Source organism: Stegostoma tigrinum, chromosome 3 (assembly GCF_030684315.1).
Source record: "Stegostoma tigrinum isolate sSteTig4 chromosome 3, sSteTig4.hap1, whole genome shotgun sequence".
Lineage (NCBI taxonomy): Eukaryota > Metazoa > Chordata > Chondrichthyes > Orectolobiformes > Stegostomatidae > Stegostoma > Stegostoma tigrinum.
Genome location: NC_081356.1, coordinates 36052044 through 36079536, shown reverse-complemented (window position 1 = coordinate 36079536; position 27493 = coordinate 36052044). Strand labels below are relative to the sequence as shown.

The 27493-nt window shown below is 39.8% G+C and overlaps 1 protein-coding gene across 8 annotated transcripts in view; it reads left to right on the top strand.

The window, feature by feature from the left end:
- The window catches only part of lingo2 (leucine rich repeat and Ig domain containing 2), a 933051-nt gene that overhangs the window by 514046 nt on the left and 391512 nt on the right, over nucleotides 1–27493 (top strand). For 7 of the 8 annotated variants that reach the window (XR_009445446.1, XM_059644476.1, XM_059644459.1 and 4 more), the window contains one exon: nucleotides 16274–16417. The exons of the other annotated variant lie outside the window; for it this stretch is intronic. Coding sequence is in view for 6 of the 7 variants with exons in the window: in XM_059644476.1 (XP_059500459.1) it covers nucleotides 16409–16417 (9 nt within the window). In the remaining variant the exon portion in view is untranslated. The remainder of the gene's footprint in view (nucleotides 1–16273; nucleotides 16418–27493) is intronic. 8 annotated transcript variants of the gene reach the window in all.

Genomic DNA, 27493 nt, shown 5'->3' with positions numbered 1-27493 from the left:
AAACCTAAAGAACTGCAGATGCTGTAAATCAGAAGCAAAACCAAAGTTGCTGGAAAAGCTCAGCAGGTATTGGCAGCATCTGTGAAGGAAAAAAAAAAGTTAATGTTTCAGGTCTGATGACTGAAGAAGAGTCACTGGATCCAAAACGTTAACTCTGTTTTGTCCTTCACAGATGTTGCCAGACCTGCTGAACTTTTCCAGCAACTTTGTTTTTGTTCCTGAGTTTGTGCTAATACTTGTCTTTAAGATGAAGAAAGATCATTTGGAGGTGGAGGAGGGGCATGGTTTCCACTCTTTATGACCAGTCAATCACTGCTGTAGAGTGTTCATATGCATTCATGTAAAAAAGAAAGCACACAGGATCCTTGAGCAGAATATTCCCCTTTTGGGAAGTAGTTTTGAAGCTGATGAATGCAGAGATAATTAGGTAGCTTGGCATTGGGATACATCCATCAACATCTCGCCACCATGAGAAGCAAGTCATGAATAGGAAGTCTCAAAAGCTACGTTCCTACCTCACCACCAATTGAGGCCCTTCAGTGGTCAATCATGCTATGATTAGCGTTGTTCCCAAATGGCGAGGCTAATGGCAGCCTATGAATGGGGAAAATTGAAGCAGCCTGTTGTGGGTGGCACAGTACCCAAGATGATTGGATATGGAGATGGGAGGTAGGAGAATGGCCACTGAAATCCAAATCCCTTCTGCCTTGCCCTCTACACCATAATCCCCTCTGAAAACTCACAAGTGGCTTGGTGTACCTGGATATCAGCATTACCTAGGCTGCCAGCAGCCTTCACCTATTCAGCGACATTGCAGCTTACTGTGGCTGCTGGCCCCTGATTGCCTGGCAGTTTCAGGCAGGATGGGACACCATTGTCCCAGGAGGTGGTCTGATAAAAAGATGGTAGTAACTCAAGTGCAGGATATGATAGGCTTTCCATTTCCAATGTGTTTGTGCATCTGCTGCAAAGCCAGTGAAAATCAGAAGATTTAGCTTGTTGACTATATAAATAGGCAAAGCTTCAATAAGTATGGAAGTTATACTAAATAATCATAAATTACTGATTATTCCTTTGTGGCAATTATATTTTAAATTCTTGGCTTCCCATGCAAGTAAGGATGTCCAAGCCTTTGGAACAGAAGTTTCATAGAATAACAGCAGCAGTGATCCTTCAAAATTAACCTGTTGCTGTCAAGAAACGCAATATATCATGAGAACATTAAAGGCATCATATAAACACTAATTCTGAAAGTCCACAGAGTTATTCAGCACAGAAATAAGTCCTTTGGCCCACCATGAATATATTGACCAAAAAACACCAAACTACTTTGATCCCATTCACCTCCAGATAATCCAAAACATGCTCTGCCCTGGCATTTCCAGGGACTCATCCAGATTCTTCTTAGATGTTGGGAGAGTACCTGACTCCACCACCCTTTCAGGCAGTGTGTTCCATATTCTGCCACCCTTTGGGTGAAAATATTTTTCCTCAGATCTCCTATAAACCACTTACACTTCACATTAAACTTGAGATCTCTGGTCTCAAACGTGACTGCCATGGGGAAAGGATTTTCACAATTAACTCTGTTTATGCCTCTCGTAATTTTGTATACCTCAATTAGATCATAGAATCAGAGGAACCCTATAGAGTGGAAACAGGCTGTTCAGCTCAACGAGTCCACACTGACCCTCAGAGCATCCCACTCAGAACCCATCCCCCTATATCCCTCATCCCTGAACACCACGGCCAATCTACCTAACCTGCACATCTTTGGACTGTGGTAGGAAACCGGAGCACCCGGAGGAAACCCACGCAGACAAAGGGAGAATGTGCAAACTCCACACAGACAGTTGCCCGAGGGTGGAACCAAACCCGGGTCCCTGGCGCTGTGAGGCAGCAGTGCTAACCACTGAGCAAACTGCGTTGCCTGGTGAGATTCCGGACTCCATGCCACTCCACCCCCTCCATTATCTCCATCACGGAAAATAATCCTATTGTGTCCAGTGTCTCCTCATAACTGAAACTTACCATCCCAGGTAACATCCTGGTAAATCCCCTCTGCACCCTCTTTCATACAATTACATCCTTCCAATAGAATGCTGTGCACAGTTCTGGTTGCCACACTATCATTAGCCAAAGCAATTTCTTTTATACAGTTGTGACAAGTCTTCCCTGTTCTTCTATTCTATATGTGGTTAATGAAGGCAAACATCCTTTATGCCTTCGCCATCCTATCTACTTGTGCTGGTACCTTAAGGGATCCATGGACTTGTACACCAAGGCCTCTTTGTTCCTCAATACTCAGGACAGATCTACCATTCATTGTGTCCATCCTGCCGTTAGTAGACCTCCAAAAATGCATCATGTCACACCTTTCAGGATTAAATTCCATCTGCTGTTGCTCTTCCCAGTTTACCAGCTGGTCAATATCAGATTGTAGCTGGGACCATCCTACTCACTATCAACAACACTGTCAATTTGTGTGTCATCTGAAAACTTATGAATTATACTTGTACATTCACATCCAAGTTGTTTACATACATAACAAAGAGCAAGAGTCCCAGCACCAGTCACTGTGACACATTGCTACTGGTCACAGGTTTCGACTCACAAACCAACCTGCGCCATTGCTCTTGCCTCCTTCTTGCAAGCCAGTTTTGGATCCAGTTTGCTAACTTGCCATGGACCCCATGGGATCTTACTTTTTGGATCAGCCTTTCATGTGGAATCTTGTCAAATGCATAACTGAAGTCTGCGTAATCACATCAATTGCACTACTTTCATTAATATATTTGGTCATCTTTTCAAACAGCTAATTAAATTTGCCATACAGGATCTCGCTCTAACCAATCCATGCTGATTATCGCTGGTCAATTCCTACCTTTCCAAGTGTTGATTAAATCTGTCTCTAAGAATTTCTTTTTTAATAATTTTCCTGCCACTGTTGTCAGACTAACTTGTCTGTAATTACCAAGCCTATCCCTGCTGCCCCTGAACAAAGGAACCACATGAGCCATCCTCCAGTCAATATCCTTTAGAGCCCCAAACATCTCCTCCCTTGCCTTCCATAGCAGCCTGGGATACAGCCTATTAGGCTCTGTGGATTTATGAACCCCTATGCCCTCTCAAGCATCTGATATCTACTCCTTAGAACTTCCAAAACCTAACTGAAATCTTCAGCTACAACACCTTTCTCCTTCGAGAATATGTCTCACACATCCTCTGGCTCCCTGCTTAGATTGCTTGTTTGGTTTCTAATAGGCCCTAGTCCTTCCCTGGTAATCATGTTGCTCTCGATATACTACAAAATACCTCAGGATTTTCCTTAACATTATCTACTAAAGATATTTTGTGGCATTCTGTGGTTTTCCTAAATTCATTTTTAAGTAACTCCCTACACTCTATATTTTCGAAGAGCCTTCCCTATGTATTGAACATATGCTTCCTTCCTTTTCTTTGTCAAACTCCCTATCTCTTGGCATCCAGGGTTGCCTTGACTTGCCACCCTTAATTTTGCTTTCTGCATATTCAAAAGGAACTCTTTCATGTAAGAATTTGAATAGATTCTGATAATTGTTGACAAAGTACAACCACACTTTCCCTTGACCATTTGTGGAAAATTGCTTCCTTTTTTATGCTTTACTTCTTATCTATCTAAAGCAGACCAGCTGTTCATGATTAGTAGCCCAAAGTAGCACACAACAACATTAATGACAGTGATTGTTGAGCTTAATGCACGATAATCCAGCAAATTAAACCTAACAACACAGCACATGAACCTTGTGCCTTAAAAAATCAGGCCAGAGACAAGGAATACTGTGTTGAGTAACTAACGTAAATCCCAATGCCTTCGGACCCCCATCTACAAGGCATGAGTCAGGAATATGTTGAAATATTCTCCACTTGCTTGAATGGGTGCATTTCCAACAAATACACAAGAAGCTTGACACCATCGAGGACAAAATAGCTCAGTTTATCAGCATTCCTTCTACAGCCTAAGAATGCACTTGCTTTGCCAAAAATGGTTTGTACCCCCCATTGGCCGAGCTTCCTTCATAGCACCTACAAAACTGATGGCCTCAGACGCCTAGTAAAGCAAAAGCAACAGACAAATTGGAACACCACCATCTGCATGCTGTCCCTCCAAGACATACACTATTATGACTTGGAGATCCACTTCCGTGCCTTCTTCAAAATTGGATCAAATTCCTGAAAATTCATAAGTTTCTACTGCAGTACTTATAAAACAACATCTTGAGTTCAAATTTGCAAGAGATCAACACACAAAACGTTTACATTATCTTAAGGACAAATTAATGGTTTTTTTAAAATTATGTGTCTTGCTGTTTAGGCCAGCATTTATTGCTCATTTTCAGTTGCCCTTGGAATAATGAGCCTTCTTTTTGGGTGCTCTGATCTGTGTGATGTAAGTATTTCCATAGCCCCATTAGGAAAATGATTCCAGGATTTGTGGACATAATGAAGAGACTACAGTATATTTCCAAGTCAGGACGTGGCTTTTAAGTTCAAGGGTGGCTTATGAACGCATTCCCATCTATCTGATACCCTTTCCTCTTGTAGGTGGAGATCGTGAATCTTAAAATCGAAACCCAAAAAACAATTGATCAGATAAGGAAAAGAGCCATGGCTGATCTTAGGCTTCATCTCCATTTTCCCATTTAGTTTACATGTAATGTACAGTTACATGGAATGTTTTACACCCACCTAAGAGGGTCCAAAGGACATTGATTTATTATCTGGTCTGAATGGTGGCATAACCAATAATGAGCATGTCTCCAGTACCTTTCATTCCCTGTCTGTACTCAAATATTAAGTTGATGCCAGTAATGGTTGAAGTGGAATAGAAACAGAAGGTGCTGGAGAAACTCCACAGAACTGTGGAGAGAAAAACAGAGTAAGTGTTTTAAGTCCAATATGACTTCTTCAGAGCAAAAGAACTGAAGGAAAATAGCCAGTGTTGGCATGATTGTCCCCTTCAGGGCTAGGAAGGAGAAAAATGTAACGAGGTACAGAGGGTGAGTGGAGGGTGTGCTTTGGTAGATTCAGACCAGCCACCATCTCTCAGCATGAGGTTTAATAACCATATTGAATAGCCATTGGGATAAAATACAGAAAAGCTTTCTTCAACACGCCTGAGAATTAGTCACTGCGTTTAGATGTGAAAATTGGGAGAAAAAGGAATACTGCTTGTGATTAGCTTTTGATTTTAATTGTGTGTAATGTGCATTTTGTGGATAAGTAAGAATAACACAAGAGTTAATTGCAAAGGGGAAAATAAATATAATATTGGAATCAGCCAGAATTGTTTGCTTTAGTGTATAGCTGACTAAGGTTAAAGCAGCGCACTTCCAAACCAAGTTGTTAATTTGTTTCTTGTTTCACACTAGTGGCGCTACAACTAACGTTTCCAAGATACAATACACAAACACAAACATCTGTGGACACCCACAAGTGTAAATTCATTCCTGCCTCAGGTTTTGAAAATTCACATGTGACATTTGAAAAATCTCATTTGTAAGCATGATGCCAGTGAGGTGCACTTAAGTTTCTTGGAGAAGTATTGTCCATGCTTTGGACACTTTGACCAGTTTACATCGTAAAGACACTTTATCAAGGTGCTCTTGTTGGTGAGGCAGACAAAGGGACACAGAATTCGGTTTGTGGTTCAACTTGATTTTATTGACAGAATATTCCTAATTAAAAATACAGCATGCGCATTACCCAAATTTTTGCAATGTTTACTCTATATCTAGCTCTATCCATCTGAGAAAGGACATTACTCACAAAAATTCATGCATTTGAGCTGGGTCATTGGAATCTTCTTCCTCTCCGACATAGGGCTGGCTCGCGTCCGTGAAGATAAGTTTCATAGGTCGGAGCAGATCTTCTCCTGGGTTGTCTTGGATTGTCACATGGTCTTTTGCCACAGGTCTTGCTGCGGGTCTTCACTGAGAGGTCAGCTTCCAGCTGTGTGTTTTTATTCTCTCCCCTCCCCCCACCCCCCAGGACCTTCCAGAATATTCTGTGGCCTTTGGCCAATGGGGTCATGTGTCGCGTTCAAAGCATCCATTGGGGCCATGCCAACACCTTTCACTGTTGCCATGTCAGGGAGGTACAAAGTGCACGTTGTTAGGCACTGGCTGGACGGAAAGATGCCAGAAAGTCTGACTGGAACTTCTTCAACGTACAACCCTCAGGCTAGTTCTAACAAGATCCCCCTAATCCTTTATCACCTCCATTCTGCAACATTACCTAAGGCCCTACCATGAGTTGTATAAGCCCTACCCTTGTTTGTTGTACCAAATTGCAATACCTTGCATTTATCCAGATTGAACTCCATCTGCCATTTTTCAGCCCATTGACTCATTTGATCAAGATTCCTTTGTAATTGAAGAAAACCTTCTTTACTGTCTACTATGCCACCAATTTTGGTGTCAACCATAAACTTACTAACCATGCCTTCAGTATTCGCATCCAAATCACTTATATAAATGACAAACAAAAGAAAACCCAGAACTGATCCCTGAGGAACACAGCTAGAGACAGACCTTCAGTCCAAAAAGCAACCCTGCACGATCCAGTCACTGTCTCCTGCCGTTAAATCAACTATATATCCAACTGGCAAGCTCACCCTGAATTCTGTGTGACGTCACATTTTTAATTAGTCTACCATGCGGAACCTAGTTGAAGACTTTAGTAAAATCCAAATAAACAACTTCTATTTTTTGCCATCATCAACCTTTTTGGTGGCTTCTTCAAAAAAATCTCAATCAAGTTTGTGAGACGCAATTTTTCTTGCACAAAACCATGCTGACTATCCCTAATCAATTTTTGCTTCTCTAAATGTCCATAAATCCTATCTTTTATAATCACCTCCAACAATTTTCCTTACATCAATAAGCTGAATAGTGCCATATTCATAAACTTAATTCATAAATTGGAAATCAGCCACTAATTGCATAGATAACAAGGGATAGAGCTAGATGAACACAACAGGCTGAGCAGCATCAGATGAGCAGGAAGGCTGACGTTTCGGGCCAAGACACTTCTTCAGAAATCTGAAACGTCAGCCTCCCTACTCCTCTGATGCTGCTTGGCCTGCTGTGCTCATCCAGCTCTACACCTTGGTATCTCAGATTCTCTAGCATCTGCAGTTCCTACTATCTCTGAAATACTATTTGCATATGTTGGTTTGGCATCAAGTCTCTTTGGTGATTAGCAGCACTCAATAGAGTAAAATTCATATGACACAACAACTTACATGGTCCTTTCACGATGCAGTCTGGATTATTAATTTGTTGGCTCCCACTTTAGGATCATAGAGCCCAGAGTTAGTTTCTAGATGAGTTCCTTCTTCCAGTAGATGAAATTAACCATGAGGATGAATAGTAGATTAAAGTAAACATGGTGAACAGACGAACACCATAGCCAGCTATGAAAAGAGATGTACCCAACTACGTAACTATACATTTGAATCCCAGTCACAGATGTCATCCCAGCAATTAGTCACTTTGATTTCACTGCACTTTGAAAATTGCTCTGTCAGCTGAATAACAGCAGTTAAAAAAAAAATCACTTGTATCCAGATGTGCTGTCAATTTTCTGGTGGGAATTCAAAGTCAGTGTCATACTTCTCCCAATAATCCCCTGAAGTTTGTCTGAATTCATCACTGACATTGGCAAAGATTTCTCTCCTATGGATGTCTGTGAGCTTGATTAGCTGTACCCTGTCTGGTATGTTTGGCCTGATCGAAAAGGTGGTGTTACATGTGAATGTGTACATATGGAAAAGTGCCATTGTATTCTAACCATGCTATCATTTTTGGATAATGGCAACATTTTCCAACTTTAAGACTTGTAATCCATTTTGATTTAACATTATGATCGGAATTGCATGCCCATGGCCTTTCCTAGGGTCTCCTTATAATTGGCGTTAAACCAGGTCAATTGCTGGAATTGGCAATTTGAAATATTGGGGTGTCTCTTCCAACAGAACATGTGCTCTATCTGTTCATTGAAGGCATGATCTGTCCTTGCCGAGCCTGCTCGAGGCTCTCCTTTAACTATTCCATCATCCTCTGGCCATTGATTCCGCAAAGGGTCCTATTCTGCAGCCTATTGTTATCATCCATCTTTTCCCAGATGATCTTGGTTATGGTCCTGATGTGTCTTTCTCGCACTGTTACCACGTGTTGATCTGCCTGTTTTTCTTTTATTACCCTGCTTTGCATCTTGCTGAATGCCCAGATTAATTTTAACTTGTTCAACTTGCGAGGTTAACAGCCTAAGCTTATTAACTAAATTAGACAAATTGAGGATATAGACTGTAGTCATTCCTGCTCTCTGTAAGCTATCATCAAATTATTCATCATATCTCTCTTAGTGCATCCTACTGACCTGGGTCTGACTTTCTCCTATGTCAATCCCTGTTTTCTGTCCTGATAGTCAATGGATTAAATACAAGTATAATCTCTGAAGTTGGGAAGAGCACAACTCTGGAAGTTGAGTTCCTGATATCACCACCAATACCAATTTGTGGTCTATGTTGTATGGATTTTACGTGTTTTTATTGTCCAGGTGTAGCCATTAGACAAATTTAAGGATGCACTTCACACATTTTCCAGCCTATTTCTTGTCTCATACAGGCAATAATTTACTCACATGACCTTCTCGGGCACTGTTGCCCAGTTTTGAGCCCTTTCTCCAGGTCAGTGGCCAAACATCCCATTTCCATACATGCATTTGTGGAAAAACCCCACCAGTCACCCATGGTGTCTGTGTTCAGGTAGCAATAATCAGACTTTCCATTTGTCTTCCTGTACACAACATACTGGTTGTTTACACCCAAATATCATGGACTTGTTGGGATGGATCTGCAATGCACCATCCTCACATTCACCTGCTTCTGGTGGGGCAAACCACATATAACCAGGATATGTGTACTCTTGCCCAATTAGCATTCCTGATGATCACATTCCTGACAATCTAGCTACTGATGTCAACCAATGGGCTATATGTTGTCATCCTGGCAAAGAGATCAAGATGGCATCTGTTATTATCCTTATGTAATATCTGATCGAGTTTAGATACCAACTCATCTTCTCCATTTGTGGGAATTTCTTTCTAACTCTGCCTTGGCTTGCACTCTGCCAAAATCCTCTCAAAATTTGCTTTTATCAATTTCTTCCAACTCCCTTTTTGTCAGTCAATTATGTGTAGCAGACCTCATGTCATACCCAACATTTGTTAATGAGGCATTGGAAGTGGGTCAGTGTGCTGGCACCTTCAGAACGCAGAGGGATGATTAAAATTTCAATGATAATGTGAAAAATGGCCAAAAGACAAAATTGTGTTTAATGTGATCAGGGATGAGACTGACCAAAGGATGAAGGTGGCCTAAAGACGAAAATGATGATAATGGCTGTGTATCATACAGTAGCTCTGTAGAACCAGAGTAGATTGGCAGATTCAGGCAACAGTGGTAACAGAGGTTTACGATAATGTGCTTCTCTGACCAGGCTGGATTAGTAGTACACCATGGTTTGGGTATAGTGTAATGTGTGTGTGTGTGCACGCGTGCCTGTGTGTAGCTGCATATTTCACGCTCTGCTTAGGTGGGAGTGCTCTGGCTGCTGGAGACTTAGTCCTGCACTACATCTCAGTGGGAACATTAGAATGACTGCCTTCATAAAGGGATCGTCTCTGTCTCTGGGCTAGAGTGGCTGTTAGGATGCTTCTTGGGTGGACTATCTCTAGCCATCACTTTTCCTTCAGGGCTGCTGTGCACCGTGGCCTGCCTCTTCTGTCTGGAATTGGTAACGTCGGTTGTGTTTCAGTTCCTGAGGTTGAGGCCTGAAGAGAGACAGTGCCCACGGCTGGCCCAGGACCCTAGTAACTGGGGCTGGTCCTGGAATGGGATTGGGAATTTGGAATAGGTCTGGATCAATGCCTAGTCGCGGGTTTGGATCAGCACTTGAGTTAGGGTCTCTTCCCTAAGTTCGTCTAGAAGTACATGGAGTCGGTGGCTGTTGCTTTGGGTACTGTAGGCCTTTAACTGTTTAGCATGGTACCATCCAGCTTTTCCTGTATCTAGCAAAATTCTGTACACGGATGAGGAGGTTGCTTCCAGGTGTAGGTTTTTATTCGCTCTCCCCCTGGACCTTCCAGAAAGTTCTGTTGCCTTTGGCCAATACGATCATGACCTGGGTTCAAATTATCCAATGGAGTGATGCCAACATTGTTATCATGCTCGGGAGGTGTAAAGTGCACATCCTCAGGCACAGGAAAAGGTGCCAGAAAGTATGATTAATAGTTCTCCAATGCTCAACTCATGGGGTTCTGTACTCCTTAGACAATGGTTTCCACCATTCTCTGCAACTGAAAGCATGAGTTGAGCGTTGGAGAACTATTAATCATACTTGCTGTTTAATTTAGTTTGGCCAATTTTCTGTCGGGCCTGATTTCTCCAGCTGCGGATCAATGTAGAATATTTGATTCTAAGCCCATGGTCACTTGGCCACAGAAGCAAGTGATTTCATCTGTCTCTTTTTAGTTTGAATTGATTCATGAATCATTGATTTCATTGATTTAAATTGCATTCCTTCATATTTGCTGTAAAATTTCACAGTGAAGCATTTTTGTTAATAAACTGAATAAAGTAATGATGTTGTTGTTGCTAAAACCTCTTAGACATATTAATATGTAGAAATTGTTGACACAATTGGAGAATTTCCTTTTAGGAGACCATCTACAACAGGAAATGCTGCCAGAAGAAGGAACGTAAAATAATACTTCTGAAATTTGAAAACACATTTTTATATAAATAAAAAGTTTTTAAGAATTTCTAAGGACATGAACATTGTTGGTGAGGTCAGCATTTATTTCTTATCCTTCAAGAAGGTGTGCTTACTTGATGACTTGCTCATGATTTTGTTGTTAGGGTGGGCATGTGAGGTTTTGGATTTGGAGATGATGTGTTTCGACATAATCATTGTGCGTAAGCAGGTTGAGAATATGGAGATGATAATATCCCCATGTATCTGCTGTCCCTGTCTTTGTAGGAGTGGAGGTAACCGGTTCATGATGCACTGTTGAAGAAGACTTGTCAAGGGACAAATGCCAAAAAATACAATGCATTCAAGGTTCAGTTTAATTTGTCGGTTCAATTGATGATTATCAATCAGAGTCATCTTTACTGTCCAGTCTCATGCTGAATCCTTGATAAAATTCAAGTTTCGTAGTCATTTCCAGTGGCTGGTTATTTCATACACTATAAAAATGAAGTGCACTCTCACTGGAACATTTCAGGAACAGGCATGTTCAGGATTGGAGCAAGTGAGACAAAACAACACTGTCACTGTAAACATTGCAAACAAAACCTCAATGCAGAAAGTTGCACAGTTGTGTAAACAGTATGACAATGCGAATTTTCAATATATTGGTAATTTTTGTGGAGTTAATTTTAAGCAAACATGTTATTGTCATCATCATCCGTGCTTCAATTCAAAAACAATGTCTCTTCAGGCTTGCAGGTTTCTGCTTTGATGTCTTCCTGTGACTGAACAGGTCAATTCTTACTATCTCTGAGCGCATGGTAAAGATGTCCATGGTTTGCTTTCTTTTCTTTCCTACTCTGCTTCACAATGATGGTGTGACTTAAATCATGATACGACTTGCTGGACAAGTTGCTGCAATTTGTACAATTGGCAGCAGGCTCCTCTCAATCATTAGAACATAGAACATTATAGCAAAGTACAGGCCCTTCAGCCCACGATGTTGTGCCGACCCTTGAAACCAAGCTGAAGCCCATCTAACCTATGCTATTCCATTATCATCCAACGACCATTTAAATGCCCTTAAACTTGGCGAGTCTACTATTGTTATAGGCAGGGCATTCCACAGCCTTACTACTCTCTGAGTAAAGAACCTACCTCTGACATCTGTCCTATATCTATCACCCCTCAATTTAAAGCTATGTCCCCTTGTGCTAGCCATCACCATCCAAGGAAAATTGTTTTCACTATCCACCCTATTTAATCCTCTGATCATCTTGTATGTCTCTATTAAGTCTCCTCTTAACCTTCTTCTCTCTCATGGAAACAGCCTCAAGTCCCTCAGCCTTTCCTCTTAAGACCTATGTCAATGCTCTATGCTTTAAGGAAAGGCTCAGAGTGTCTTTGCAGCGGTTAATTTGACCTCGACTACATGTTGGCAAATAAAGGGTTAAAAAAAAACGACCTGGTCGGGGGAGATGTTTTCCAGCCATTCGGACTCAGTGTCCACTCTGTCAGTGCTAATTTTTGCAGGGACTTTGCCTGAACATTTGTGGAGATGGCTTCAAGAAGTACAATAGCATTTGTTCCATGGTTTAGCAACATGTAAGGAGAGACAGAGTATTTTGCCTGCAGAATTGAAGAGATTGAGATTGACTTGCAAATCTAGTGCAGAGTTAGACATGATACTGCAATCATTGTATGTATCTACGGTAGTTAGTTTAGTTTAGACACAAAAGTGGCTAAGGTTAAAAATGTGTCATCTAGTTGGTTATTAATACTGACACATGAAGGCAATTGACCTTTGTCGAGGTGAATAGCCATGCCGGTCAATTGTAGCTCAGTAGAGTTAGTCAGTAGGAGGACACCATCCACAGTGACTTTTCCAGTTACATTTTCCTCAGTGATTTCTCTTTGGATATAAAAGTCATAGCCAGCACTGGCATTAAAGTCTCTCAGTAGAATGACTTTTTCCTTTCTGTTGGGATGACAATCAGGACTTCATCAATTTCAGGAAACTTTTACTTAATGTCTTCTTCTATGGCTTAGTTTAATTCAATTAAGCATCTTTTTTTACCAATGGACATTGAGTAGCTGAAATTCAAGCCCAGTATTGCATTATGGAATGAATGTGAAGCATGCCACTTTAGGAGAGGGATTAGATACTTCCTACCTGCACAAAGATCAGTGCCACTTGTGAATTTATGAAGTTTTGTATTCTGTTTGTATTTTTTTTAAACTACCCCATGTATAAAACTGATGCACCAAAACTATAACTATTGGTTTGTTCTGAACTTTATATTCTTGACATAGAACATTTGAAAAAGGACCAGGACTCAGCCAAACAGCCTCTTCAAGCTTGCTCATCCATTTACGTAGATCATGGATGTTTATTCACTTCCACTTCCTATGTGGTAGCACATCACCACCCCATCACCCCCTTTCAACACCTCCCTCAATTCTCTTATATTCAAAGAATTTGTTAACTCATGTCTTAAGTATACATAATGATTCACCATCTAAGTCTGACTGCCATCGAAAATTCTGAAAATTCATCGCTCTCTGAGTTAACAAATTTCCAGTCTCATTCCTAACTGGCTGCCCCCTTATCATGAAATGTTGACTCTGAGTTTTAGACTAACCAGCCAGGGAAACAATATCTCAGTATGCACTCTGGTAAGCATCCTCCGAACATGTTTCTTTTAATTCATCCATGCAAGGAAAGTAAACATCACTGGCTACCTGCCTTAAAAAAAGATTGCACAATTGTAGCAAGAATGCCTTATTGTAATGCTCCAATTCCTTCGCTGGAAAGGCTAATGTATCAATTGCTTTCTTAATTATTTGCTACACTTGCATTTTAACTTTCTGTTATTCATGTACAAGGGCACATTTATCCCTCTGAGTGGAAATGTTCAGTAGTTCTCAATATTTAAAGTATGTTCAGCTTTGCTTCTGACAGAAATAAGTCATCTTATATTTCTCCCAACATTTTCTTCATCTGTCCTCTTCTTATCCATTCACTTAACCTGTCCATTTTGGATAGTAGTGCCCTGTTTCCCTTCTCTCTTTCTTTTCTTGAACTGCACTGTTGCCTTTGCAACCTCCTAATCTACTCAGAGCAATCAGAATCTAGCAGATTTTACAGCAACATAAGTGACGTAGCCATTGTCTGAAGGTCCCCTTCTAAACTTAGAGAATATAGATTGGGCATTTGTTGTCAACCTTTTAGTCCCAGTGTTTGTAATAAGGCAATATGAACTATTTTAAGTTTATCATTCTCTCTAGACTTCTGGTTTACCATGATGTCAGTCATGCTTTTTATGTCTTCTAATATAAGTACAATTGCAAAACATCTGATGCCTGTTCTCACTTCTCCTGTCTCAGCTTCTCGGACTCCGTGCGTTCTTCGTCCATATCCATTTATAATCCATTTTTTACATAATCCATTTTTTTACATTTCTTGTTAATTTACTCTCTTTTTTTTTCTCCCTCTATGATTTTGTTTGTTCATGCCATAACTTTGCTGATTCTTGGAAACCTCAAACTGATTACTATTCATGGCAACATTAATGACTTTTCTTTTTATCTAATGCCATCCTAAACTTTGAGATAGACAATGATGGATCATATTTCTTGCAGTTTTGTTATTTCTCAAATGTATTAATCTAGAGTTGGCATGAATGAAATTTTTTGTGTTAGCTATTACTGACATCTGTAATATTTTCTAATCTACAATTCCAATCCTACTTTCCAACCTGGCCCAATCAGTCCCTCATAATCTACCTATATAATGGGCCTTACTTAATTTCAGGATTCTAGTTTCTGGTCTGAGTATATTACTGTTAATCTCAACATGAATTGCTATCATTTCATAATCACTCATCCTCTGAAGATCCTTCGCTTTGAGATTGCTAATTAACCCACTCTGATAACATGAGACTAAATCTAAAATAACTTGCCTCTTTATTAATTAATTCCATGACATAGTGTTCTAGGAAATTGTCTCAAAAGCATTCCATGAATTTGGCCTTCCAGCTGCCTTTGATGATTTGATTTGCCCAGTCAATAGGAAGATTAAAATCTTCAAAAATTATTGACTTGTCTTGTTACAAGGGCTTTTTATTTTCTGTCCAACCTTAGCTGCTCTGACAAGTATTTTCTATGCTTTATCATTTCTAACCATTGTGTTTAATGATTGAATTTCCAGATCTTCTGAGCCAAGATTATTCTTACCATTGCCCTTATGTCAGGCACTGAGGAACCAGTGGCCAACACAATTTTTTGTTCTTATTTTTCACTCAAGGGATGTGGGCAAAATTGACAAGATCATCCAATCTTTCTAATTACAATAAATGCTGATCTACCTTTTGGTTCAGAAAGAGCAGCAAGTACTGTCATTTAAAAAAAACACAGTAAGAAATAAATGACGGAAAATGTTTGTGAAAGTACATTGATGTTGATTTTGATGCTCCATTTATCGTGACACACTCGGTGCATATTTGAACGATGTTTGCCTTAATTTGAGCGTCCATAGGCATGTTAAAGGACAATTTCAACTTGTTTAACTGAGTAGAGTATTCCATTCCTTTCAATGAATGATTAATATCTTCATTAATGAAATGATACTTTTTTTGCAAGATTTAATCGAATATCTCAGGATAGAGATCAATATTAATTAAACAAAATGTTACCTTCTCATTCTGAACATCTTGTTTCTATAGATAACACAATGTGGAGGACCGCAGCAGGCCAAGTAGCATCAGAGGAACAGGGAAGCTGATGTTTCGGGTTGGGATCTTCTTCAGAAATGCCAAGACATCATCTTTCCTGTTCCTCTGATGCTGCCCGGCTTGCTGTGTTCCTCCAGCTGCACACTGTGTTATCTCTGACTCCAGCATCAGCAGTTCTTACTATCTCGGCTTGTTTCTATTATATTTTAACGTACTTATCCCAAAAGCTTCAAGCACGAGTTTGGTTACCATAATCTAATTCTTGCGCTATTGATTGTACCAATTCTTAAACTTTTTTATTTGCCTTTCATGTCTGATACAGTTGGTAATTCTCAGTCCTGAGTTTGAAGGTTTTGGTTTTCAGTCCAACCCCAGAGAGTATTGCACAATTATCTATGAAAATATATTAAAATAAAGTCCCGTTTGTCACCTGAAGTGAATGTGAGACACCTCATTTTGAATGTCACACGAGTGCTACAAAATCAATCATTATTCTTCGGCCAAATTTAAAATAGAAATCATCTGATTCTAGTCACATTGCTGTTTTTTTGGAGCTTACCGTTGCCAGTTGGCTGGCATTTTTGTTAACAAGTGACTGCACTTCAAAAGAACTGGATTGACTCTAAAAAGATTTGGCCCATGCTGTGGTTGTGAAAGTCACAATGTAAAATACATTTTTTTAAAATCCATCCTACAAACAGCTTCTCACCAGCATCTTCTCTCACCTTTTGTTCACTTCCTTAGGTAAGACTGAGCCACAGTTGTGTTGTGGGGCTTGGGGCTTAGCCATGCTTTTCAGTACCAGTGAAAACATTCTATTATAAGGAAAAAGCATCAGCCAGGAGAGTGGACATCTTACAGCTTGAATACAAAAGTATCATGATGAAGGTGAGCCATTCTATTTTGCTTGCACGTATTAAATTGCAAAAAAAAGACTATAGCAATAGGCAATTATGTTAATAACAGGGACCTTATAAAATTGACTCTGAAGTCAATACAGGATGCATGTTAAAACTTGAAGGTATGAAGTTTTATTTTGTATTCTTTCCTATCATGTGAGCATCACTGACAGCATCATTTATTGCCCAGGTCGAACTGTCCATAAGAAGTCATAGTTAGCCATTAAGTTGAATCACTCAGATCATGTGATGTAAATGCATTTACCATGCTGTCAGGAAGGGAGTTTCTGGATTTTGACAAAATGACGTTGAAAGAGCAGTGGTATACTATTAAGTCAAGATATTAGGAAGTTTTGATGAGAGCTTGCTGATGATGTTATCTCATTGCTGCCTTGGTTCTTCTAACTAGTATAGGTCATAGGTTTTGGAGATAATGGGAACTGCAGATGCTGGAGATTCCAAGATAATAAAATGTGAGGCTGGATGAACACAGCAGGCCAAGCAGCATCTCAGGAGCTCTCTGATGAAGGGTCTAGGCCCGAAACGTCAGCTTTTGTGCTCCTGAGATGCTGCTTGGCCTGCTGTGTTCATCCAGCCTCACATTTTATTATCTAGGTCATAGGTTTTGAAGGTTTTGGCTGAGGAGCTTTTCCAAGTTGCTGGTGTGTATCTCGTAAATAGTACACACTGCTTGCCTCTGTCATGGAGAGTGAATAGTTATGGAGCTGGATAAGGTGCAGGTCAAGTGGGCTGCTCTACCTTGAATGCAGCTTCTCCTAACCTAATACTAGAAATAGTTAATTGTGCATTTGGAATTTTGTACAAATGGAACATGTGGGCAAACCAAAAATCTCAGAAAATAGATCCTGCAGAAGTAGTGAGAGGACCTCTTTGGAATCTTTGATTTTTTTTATCCAGGCGAATTAATCCTGGCTATATTCATCATTCAAACAATATCATCAAACCAGATCATTAATTTCATAGCTGTTTGTGAGATGTCATGCTATATAAATGAGCTGTCATGCTTACCTATAAAACAATTCATTACAGTTCAATACCATTTCCAAGAATTGTGATGCATTGCAAGATACAGTGAGATGCTGCATGCATCCATCCTTGTTTTGTTTCTTGTTCTTCGACAGTTTCAAGGCTATTCAGTTTAAACATGCCTTTCCATCAATTCCACAGAAACTCACAGTGTCTTTGCTTAGTTTTATAAGCTAAAGCTATTTCTATCCTGAGAGTTCAGTTCTTAATTGTGCAGGGATCACTTCAAACTATGACTCATAACACCACCTCTCACTGAAAATATATTTTCCCTTCTTTTTTAATGCCATGTAAATTTTCTGTGTTTGCAAGTTTTATTTTCAATTATTTACACATGTAGCATAAATTTGATCTGCATTCAGAAGTTTAGGTGGATGATCCTGAAGGAAGAAATTATATAGATAATACAAAACTCAGAGCTCCAATTGAGGATTGATTCTTGCAGCGAGTATCTGTTAGAAATCAGCTTGGTCAACACATTAACAGGAGAAAGCTCAAGTGTAAATTTTTGAAATGCACTTTCTACTAACCTGATTAACTGCTGGTTCAAGGATGTGCCCCATCGTAGAACATATATTTAGGGACTACTGCAAAAACTCACTGAGGAACACACTCTCTAAACCTAACTTCTAATATGTGTTATTTTAACTTTTCAAAACTCGTTCAATCAAAGTCATATATTAGAATGTTTTTGGGAATTAAATGGTCCAATTTTAATTGCCTCCTATTACGTGTTGGAGGATTGTTTTGTACATTAGTTCCTAATGTTTCAGTCCAAAAATGAGGGACATCTATTATCACTTACTAAGATGCCTTACTTTCATACAAATTGAATTCAAATAAGCCACGCGAGATGGAATTTTCTGCTGTCTGGAGGTGAAGGGGTAGGTGTCAGGTTGGCATTAGAAAGATACCCACACACTTCCTGCCATGTTAGCAATCAAGTTCTGGGTGGGAAGATCCATGGGTGACCATCCCAACCAACTGCCTGTTAAGAACGCAAGAGATCAAGTACCAGCCACTGAGTGGCCTCACCCTGCCACAAACCTGATGGCCTGGCTTCCCAGCTTGTGAGGAAAGTGGCAGCTTTCCCAACAGCAAGAGCAGGGCAGCCTGTCTGGTGGAGTGGGGCTTGAGGGAGTGCATAGGTGTGTTTTCTATTTTCCCCAGCCTTGGGATGACTGGGGGCACAGTTGGGCGATAGAGGGCTGATCACTGAATGCCACCGTCCTACTCTTTTCTCTGACTTTACTTTTCTCATGTCAACATCTCAAGATATGCCCTCCAAAAAAAAAGAGAAAAAATAAATTATCATCTCACTTGTGCACATTATCTAACTGGCACACAACCTGGGTCTCCAACGATGGTTTTCAGATCCCTGTTCAATGGCTAACAGCTTCAGGCAGGCAAGAATTTTATTGCGGTGGTGCCAGAGAAGCTGAAAAGCTCACCAAAGGGCAGTGCCTGATTAATAGTTGCTCCAGTGGGCTTTCTCATTGGTAGTGTAGGGGATTAGTTGCTGTTGAAAATGTCTGCACTTACTGCAAAAACAATAAATCCAGGGTTTTTTTGTGGTGAGTTGGTGGTAAGAAGGAAGAGTGTGAACAAAGCCAATAAAAATAGCAATATTTAATTAGTCAGCAGATGTAAGAACATTTACAATAGTTTGGCAATATTTTTGTGATTCTTTCTGTTGAGATGTTAATGTGATGCTTGGCACATATACAGATCAGGAAATTCATCAAATAAGGTGTCAGTGACACAAAAACAGGCAAAATGAGCTTGTACAATAGAAAGAATGATGCCGTTTTGGAACATTCCCAAAGCGCTTTACAGCCGATGAGATCCTGCTTATGTGCAGTCACTGTTGTAATGTAAGAACTGCAACAGCAAATGCGTAGTATCCTACAAACACACATATGATAATAATCTGTTTCGATGATGTTAGTTAAATATAACGATGTAGCACCACAGAATGTTTTGCACTGTATATATCTAAGAGGAGAGATGAAAACAAGATCGTAAATGCATTATCCTTGACAATAAGCTTTTTATGAGTGGAAACATTTCCTACACATAAATGTTTCAGTTTAACTGAGTTTTTAAAACTATTAAATGTGATATAAAAGCTAATGGCTTAAGGAACATGGTTTGAGATCTTTCTAACAATGTTCTTTAATTTTGCCCGTCATCCTGCTGAGTATGTTTTATAAGTTGTAATAATGCAGCTGGCAGATAAGCATCACTAGAGGGACTCGTTAATTCGCAATGGGTTGCTGCAATAGTTTATTATATAATTAAAGTTACACTAACACATGAAGTCATGACATTTATCAGCAAGTAATCTTATTCAACAAAAACACACAGGTTTAAAAGGTGATTTGGGACGGTTATTTTAATAAACATTTTAGTAGTGCCATTTGATAACTTGTCAAGTATCTCGCAAAATAAACTGTTGTGCCATTAAATTGTCTTAATAGAGGCAGCGTTTCAGGAGCCTGAGAAAATATCCTGTTTTATGGAATCACTTGGAGCACTTTCAATTGAGTTCTGGTGGGGAGTAGTGGAGCTAAATCCGGTAATCTACCTCCAAGCACACGAGCTGAGAAAATGAGATTAGGGAGGAGAGATTCCTAACAATCCACTTTCTTATTCCTGAAAAATCCCACCACAAAACTTGCACTTATATCACACTTTGAGCACTGTAAAACATTCCAAGCTACTTCACAAGTGTGTAATTAAAAAAAATCATGTTAACCCAATTGCCCTTGAGAAAATTGCCTTCACTGGGCAGTTAAGAGTCACCACCATGCTATGAGGTGGAGCCATTTGGAAACATGACCAGGTAAGACTGTGGATTTTTGTTTTACCAGAACCATGTTAGCAAACTGGATGGACATTTGCAATGGTAGTCGTATGTTGATTATGACAGATACTGACTTATTTAATTAAATTTAGATTCCCTGGCTGTTACAGGCAGATTCGAACCTATGCTCCCAAATCATTAGTCAAGGCTTCTGGATTACTATTGCAAAAACATAACCATTAAGACCTAATGCCCATATTAATAAAGATAAAGAAAGAGACCTCAAGAGAACGAAGAAGAGATTACTTTAAGGATAAGATAGAGAAAATAAAAGTTAGACATTTCTGCTGTAGTCCACAATGTATTATATGAGCCCCTCTCCATTGGTTATGGAGATTCATAACCACATGGAATATCTCTTAAAATTAAAATAATTTTAAAAAATCAAGATGGGCCATTCATTCCATCAAGCCCACTCTGTCATTCAATACAATCATTGTTGAGCCTCTGCCTCAATGTCTTACACCCGCTCAATTCCCTTACCCATTATGTTTGAGAATTTTACATATTGCTTTCTTAAATATATTCAGTGATTTCACAGTAGCCTTGTGCAACAGAGAATTCCATAGGTTTACCACCCTCTGAATGAAGAAATTTCTCCTCATCTCAGTACCTCCCACATATCCTGAGATTGTGACCTCGTGTTCTGGACTCCATGGTAAAGTGAAACAACATCCTACATCCAGACTGTCCAACCTGTCACAACTGGATGTGTTTCAATGAGATTTTTTCTCATTTCTCTCAACACCAGTGAACACATGCCGTATCGACTCAATCTCTCAAAATTAGATTAACTTGCCATCCCAGGAATCAGTCAGGTGAACTTTACTGCACTCCCTCTCTGGCAAGCATACCTTTCCTTAGCTAAGGAGACCAAAATTGCTCACAATACTCCAGTTGTGGCCTCATGAAGGCATGGATAATTATGTGCAGTTTTGGCCTCTTTTTCTTGTTACCGTCTTTAATTTTGAAAAAGCTGATTTGTACATTTTTTACAAGTCTTTAAGATGACTTCGATCATTAAATTCATAGTTTCAATGGAAGTTTATGATTTTCGGCACCCCCTGTACATGTTCTACTTCTGACATTGATACCGTGAGAGGATCTTAAAAAGAACAGCACCAGTTTTAGAAACAGTAGATTTTCATTTATTTGTTCATTGGATGTGGGTGTTCCTGACTGGGCAGCACTTTTTTGCTAATCCCATGTTGCCCTTGAGAAAGCAGTGGTAAGCTGCATTCTTGAAACATTGCAGCCAATTTGCTATAAGTAATCACACCAAGCCGTTAGTGATGGAGTTCCACGATTTTAAAGCATCAATACTGAGGCAGTGATGATATATTTCCAAGTCAGAATGATGGTTTGGAGGGGACCTTGCAGGTAGTAGTTTTCCCATGTATCAGCTGCACTTGACCTACTAGATGGCAACAGATAGAGTTTAGAAGATGCTATCTGAGGACCCAGAGAATTTCAGCTGTATATCTTGTGAATAGTACACACTGCTGTTATTGAGCATAAATGGTGGAGGGAGTGAACTTTGGAGATGTAGACCCAATAAAATGTGCTTTTCTGTCCTGGAAGGTGTTAAACTTCTTGAATACAGTTGGGGCTGCATTCTTCTTGGCGTGCACGAATATTCCAACACAAGCCTTCCTTGTGCCTTGTAAGTGGTTGTCAGACTTTAGCAAGTTCCTGATTTCTGACCAGCTCTTATAGCCACAGTACTTATATGGCCAGTCCAGTTTAGTTTCTGGTCAGTGGTAACTTACAGATGCTGATTGTGGAGGATTCAGTGATGGAATACCATTGAATGTCAAGAGATGATTGCAACATTCACTCTTGTTGAAGATGGTTATTGCATGGGACTTCTGTGTAGAAAATTTTACTTGCTACTTATCAACCCAAACTTGGAAATTGTCCAGATCTTCCTGCATTTGAACATGGACTGCTTCAGTAGCTGTGGAGTGCTAAATAGTGCTGAAAATTGTGCTGTCATTAGCAAACATCCCTAACTCTGATCTTATGATGGAAGGAAGTCATTGATGAATCTGCTGAAGATGCTGATGGGGCAAGGAAACTCCATGAGAAACTCCTGCAGAAATATCCTGCAGCTGAGTTGACTGACCTCCAACAATGACAATGATGTTCGTCTGTGCCAGGTATGACTTCAACCAATGGAGAGTTTTCCCCTGATTCCCATTGACATCAGTTTAGCTAGAGCTCATTGAGGCCACACTCAGACAAAAGTGGTGTTGATATCTTGATGTGAAGGGAAGTTACTCTTCATCTCAACCCTTTTGCACAGAAGATAAATGATCACTGTGTGTTGTGAATTGCAATCAGCTCTAGCTTCATCATTAGATTTCTGCTGATGAGCTGACTGTGGAGTTGGAGCAGCATGAAAGATCAAGAGATATAAAAATATGAAGTGGTGTGGAAAAAGTGAGAGTTCAATTGGAGAAGTGTGAATGAGGAACAACAGCTGCAGGAATATTTCACAATGTGGAAATATGGAGTCCGTGAGCCATGATATGAAGCAGTTGAAGAAGGCAAGAGTTCAGCCAAGTATCAGGTAAGAACAAGAGCAGGAATAGGAAAAAAAGACAGTGTGGAGAATGAAAGAGTTCAACTGGAGCAATGAGAATGGGTGAAGCCAGCAGCAGGGATAGAAAACAACTAATCAACAGGAGCCAGTCAGATTCAGAAAGAAAAAGATCAAGGTTAGCATCTTGGGGAATTAAACAGGTAAATGACTGGTATTTCCTATTCCTTTTATATAAACTCTAGAATAAACTGATGTGTTCAACATTTTTTTTAAAACCCAAGGCTTATTGTTATTAGTAAGGTAGATTTGTTGGGTTTATCAGTTTTAGTAAAGTTTATTAGCAATGGTAAGACTTATTTATGATTGAAATGTTGGTTCATTCCAATGTGGTTTCATTCATAGTCGACATACTTATCAACTGTAATAAGACTAATACGGAATTACTTGAGGGATGGCAGGGCTGCTCTAGTCAATCCAGTGCATATCCTATGCTAGGCTGGAAATTCAAGACATTTCCTGTGACCTGGGTAACCATGTCTACAGGAAGTCCCATCAGCTGCAGCAATATACAAACATAGAAGATGGGTGCAGGGGTAGGCTGTTTGACCATTCTAGCCTGTACCACCCTTCAGTACGATCAAGGCTGATCATTGAGCTCAATTCCCAAATCTTCTCTTGCCCCATATGCCTTGATCTCTTTAGACACAACAGCTATACCTACCTCCTTCTTGAAAATACACAATGTTTGGCCTCAGCCACTTTCCATGGTAATGAAATTTACAAGCCCACCATTCTCTAGGTGAAGAATTTTTTTTCCTCATCTCTGTTCTAAAAGATTTACCCCTTATCTTGAAACTATGACCGCTGGTTTTGGACTGCTCCACCATAATGCACAGAATGGGTTTTAGAATTTGAGCAGCAGCAGGCATCACTGTGGCACATCAGACTGCTGAGAGCTTTGGGGATAGAATGTTAAGATATGATCACTCCACAGCTTAAAGATGCACAGAGATAGAAGGAATGCGTGAATAGTAGATGGTCAACCAGGAACAGGCAAGTAGTACAGAAGTCCCTGAATACATCCAGTACTTCTCCTCTCTTGAACTGAAATTTCAAGTATGCATAATTTAGACTTAGGGAAAATAAGAATTACATACTTCACAATAATGTTATTATGCTTATGTGCTGGATTGTCTTTTGAATTCTACTGCTTCTGTTGAAGTTTATAGCTCTCCCAAAGGCTTGCTGTCAACTTGACGCTTTTGACCAAAGTGTTGTGTGATCTGAGCATCTGTAGCATTTAAAATGCCTCAGAATGTATCAGTCTGTGTTCCGTATGCCTTCTGGTGGGGTTTTATTTATTTAGATTCTAACAGTTTCTGTTCAGTAACTTTTTAAAGTAGCTTTGATTTAAACAAACCAAAATGTACCAAATGATGTAAATATGAAATAAAAGACTTTTGCATAACATATTGAAGTCAAAATGCTGCATGTTTATGTCAATGAGAAATGGAATTATCAGGACAGGAAATACGAAGAGGAGGAGAAAGCAAGAAGCGTCTCTTTGGGATCTCAGTGTTTGTCTGTAATGGACCAGACCAGACCTCCCAGTGTATTATGGAAAGAGACTAGACATACACTTGGCTTTTAAAAAAATATAAAAGTTAAAGGCATTGTGTTCCAGGTATAATTCAATTGGTTCACCATTAAACGTCAATCAAAATACCCTTTATTCTGACAACACAGTTAAAATACAACAAAAAGACGAATTTGCATAACTTTACTGCTGTTGAAATACTTAACAAGGCAATGTATTTTTTAACTACCAATCATCAACTGTTCCAATACAGGCAGCACCCGATAAACACACCCTTTGGCAAAAATACAATTCAGCAAAATAGTTACCATTCTCACATGTTTTCTCTCTCCAGCCCAAAAGAAAGAAACAATCTGCCCTTTTGATTTTCGAGATGAAACCCCACTGTCTAAGACTTTACTCAAATAGTAGAGATCTCAAAATTTTAGCTTCAGTAGCCAGCAGAAGCATTCTCAAGACACTGAAAGTAAAACTAAAAGCCTTCCTGAGTTTGTGTGAGGCCTGACTCAAACCATTCATGATTCTTTTGTCTTATTTAAAATAAAAATAACATGCAAGGAGAACTCAAAGCTATTCACCAACTGCATGTCTGAAGGAAACATTTCAGCGCCACTGAGACAGCATCCCTCTGTAAACAAAAGGGCAGGACACATCTCTTAAAGGCACCATACTGTTATGTTGTCCATGTGGGTATCAAAAAAGGGATGAGCAGAAAGATGAACAGAGTGATTAAAAGCATAGAACGTGCCAGGTTGAATGTGGATTGAAAAGTCAAGAGAGATGAATAATAAGGGATAATGGGAACTGCAGATACTGGAGAATCCAAGATAACAAAGTGTGAAGCTGGATGAACACAGCAGGCCAAGCAGCATCTTAGGAGCACCAAAGCTGACGTTTCGGGTCTCTGATGAAGGGTCTAGGCCTGAAACGTCAGCTTTTGTGCTCCTGAAATGCTGCTTGGCCTGCTGTGTTCATCCAGCTTCACACTTTGTTATCTTGGAAAATAAGGGAGTTGTGGGAGAATAGAAAACTAATTGGAAAGTGAAGAACTGAAGATTGACTGATTTTGATTGCTTTTCTTGCCACACATACCAAAACACAGTGAAAAGCTTTGTTTATGAGCAGTATAGGTGGATAACAGCAAGCAAAAGGTGTACAGATGAAAAAGACTTAGAGGCATACAGCTTACTTTGCAGGTTACATTATTTGAGGCTAGAGTCCATTCAACAGTCTGATAATGACTGGAAAGAAGCTGTTCCTTGAACCTGCTTGTGTGTATGTTCAGCCTTCTGTATCTTCTGCCTGATGGAAGAGGTTCTGGGAGATCTTTAACAGGATACGATGGGTCTTTGATGATGTTGGCCACCTTTCAAGCCGTGTAAATAGAGTCCATGGATGGAAGGCTGGCTTCCGTGATATTCTGGGCTGTGCACATCACCTTCAGCAGTTTCTTACAGTCCTGGGCAAAGCAGTTTGTCATACCAGGCCGTTATGCACCTGAACAGTATACTTTCAATTGTGTATCTGTAGAAGTTGGTGAGGGACCTAATGGATATTTTTTTCTTGAGCTGTCTGAGGAAGAAGAAGCGTTGTTATGCCTTCTTGACTGTGGCATTTGCCTGGGAAGTGTTGAGGAAGCGGAGGTGGAGGAGCTCACAGATCACTGTAGGAGGGAATAGCAAAAGCTTCATCAGGCACCACACTTCTGCATAAACACACCATAAATGTAAATTCCAGCCATTAATGTCTCCTTTCCTGTCTTCTTACTAAATACCACATACCATCTGCACCTGAAAAAAGAATGGAATAGATAATGCTTAGCAAGAATATTCAATACAAAAATCGCAAGGGCACCGAAAAAGAAACACACAAGATATCATTTAGAATTTGTTTAATTCTTTTAATCCTCTCTGAGCTTTTCACTGTACTAACAGCTCTAATACTGAAGGGAGAGCTTTTACAATGAAATACATCAGGGCAACACAAGCTCCAAGAATGCAGGAACATTATGAAGATGAGGAGGCTGTACAGCTACTTGGATTTTCTGAGTCTTTGAATCAGCTTGCGGTTTATGTTCACTTTACTGCATGCTCTTGTATTTGTTTACTTCCCTTGGCGAACTTCCCCAGCAATTTATCTACCTCAGTCCTGACAGCTCTGCTTAACAAATTAATGAGACACAGTGGAATAAATGCAATTAAAATTACGAAGACCTCTGCAGAGCGGCACAATAGTGGTCAAATAGCACAGGAAACATCAACAATCTATTCATATAGGTGACAGGAAATGGTGTAACACAATGTAACATTTATATTTGAGATGCTCGGTGGATAATGTTAACATAATCTCTTATGTGGGACTTTATGAAGCACTTTCTGAAACTCGGGTCATGCCTTCAATTAGTTTAACTGGCTCATCTCACGCAGATTTCAGTGGCAAATTTAACCCAATCTTTCTTACAGGCAACTTTTCACAACCCGTCAAATCTTATTACCAGCCGAAGTCAACAGAAGGAATATTGGGTGGGATGTAAAACTGGTGATCCATTTGATCCTCGAGGAGAGAGTCACCTATTTAACAAGTTGTGAACCTAACGGTTTAGTTGCCTGTAAGAAAGATTAGGTTAAATTTGCCACTGAAATCTGCCTGAGATGAACCAGTTAAACTAATTGACAGCATGACGCGAGTTTCAGAAAGTGCTTGATAAAGTCCCACATAAGAGATCATTGTGCCAGATTAAAACACGTGTGATTGGGGCAAGCATATTGAACCAGATAGGAAACTGGTGGGCAGAGAGGAAAAAAAGAGTAAGAATTAATGGGTCCTTTTCAAATTGACAGGGAGTAACTCATGGGATGCCACAGGGATCAGTGCTGAATCCCCAGCTATTCATAATATATATTAATGACTTGGATGAGGGAACAAAATGTAACATCTCAAATATTGAGTTCAATAATTTTAGGGCCTAAACTCTCCCACGTCCTAGTCCCCTACCCCACACACCAGGCCT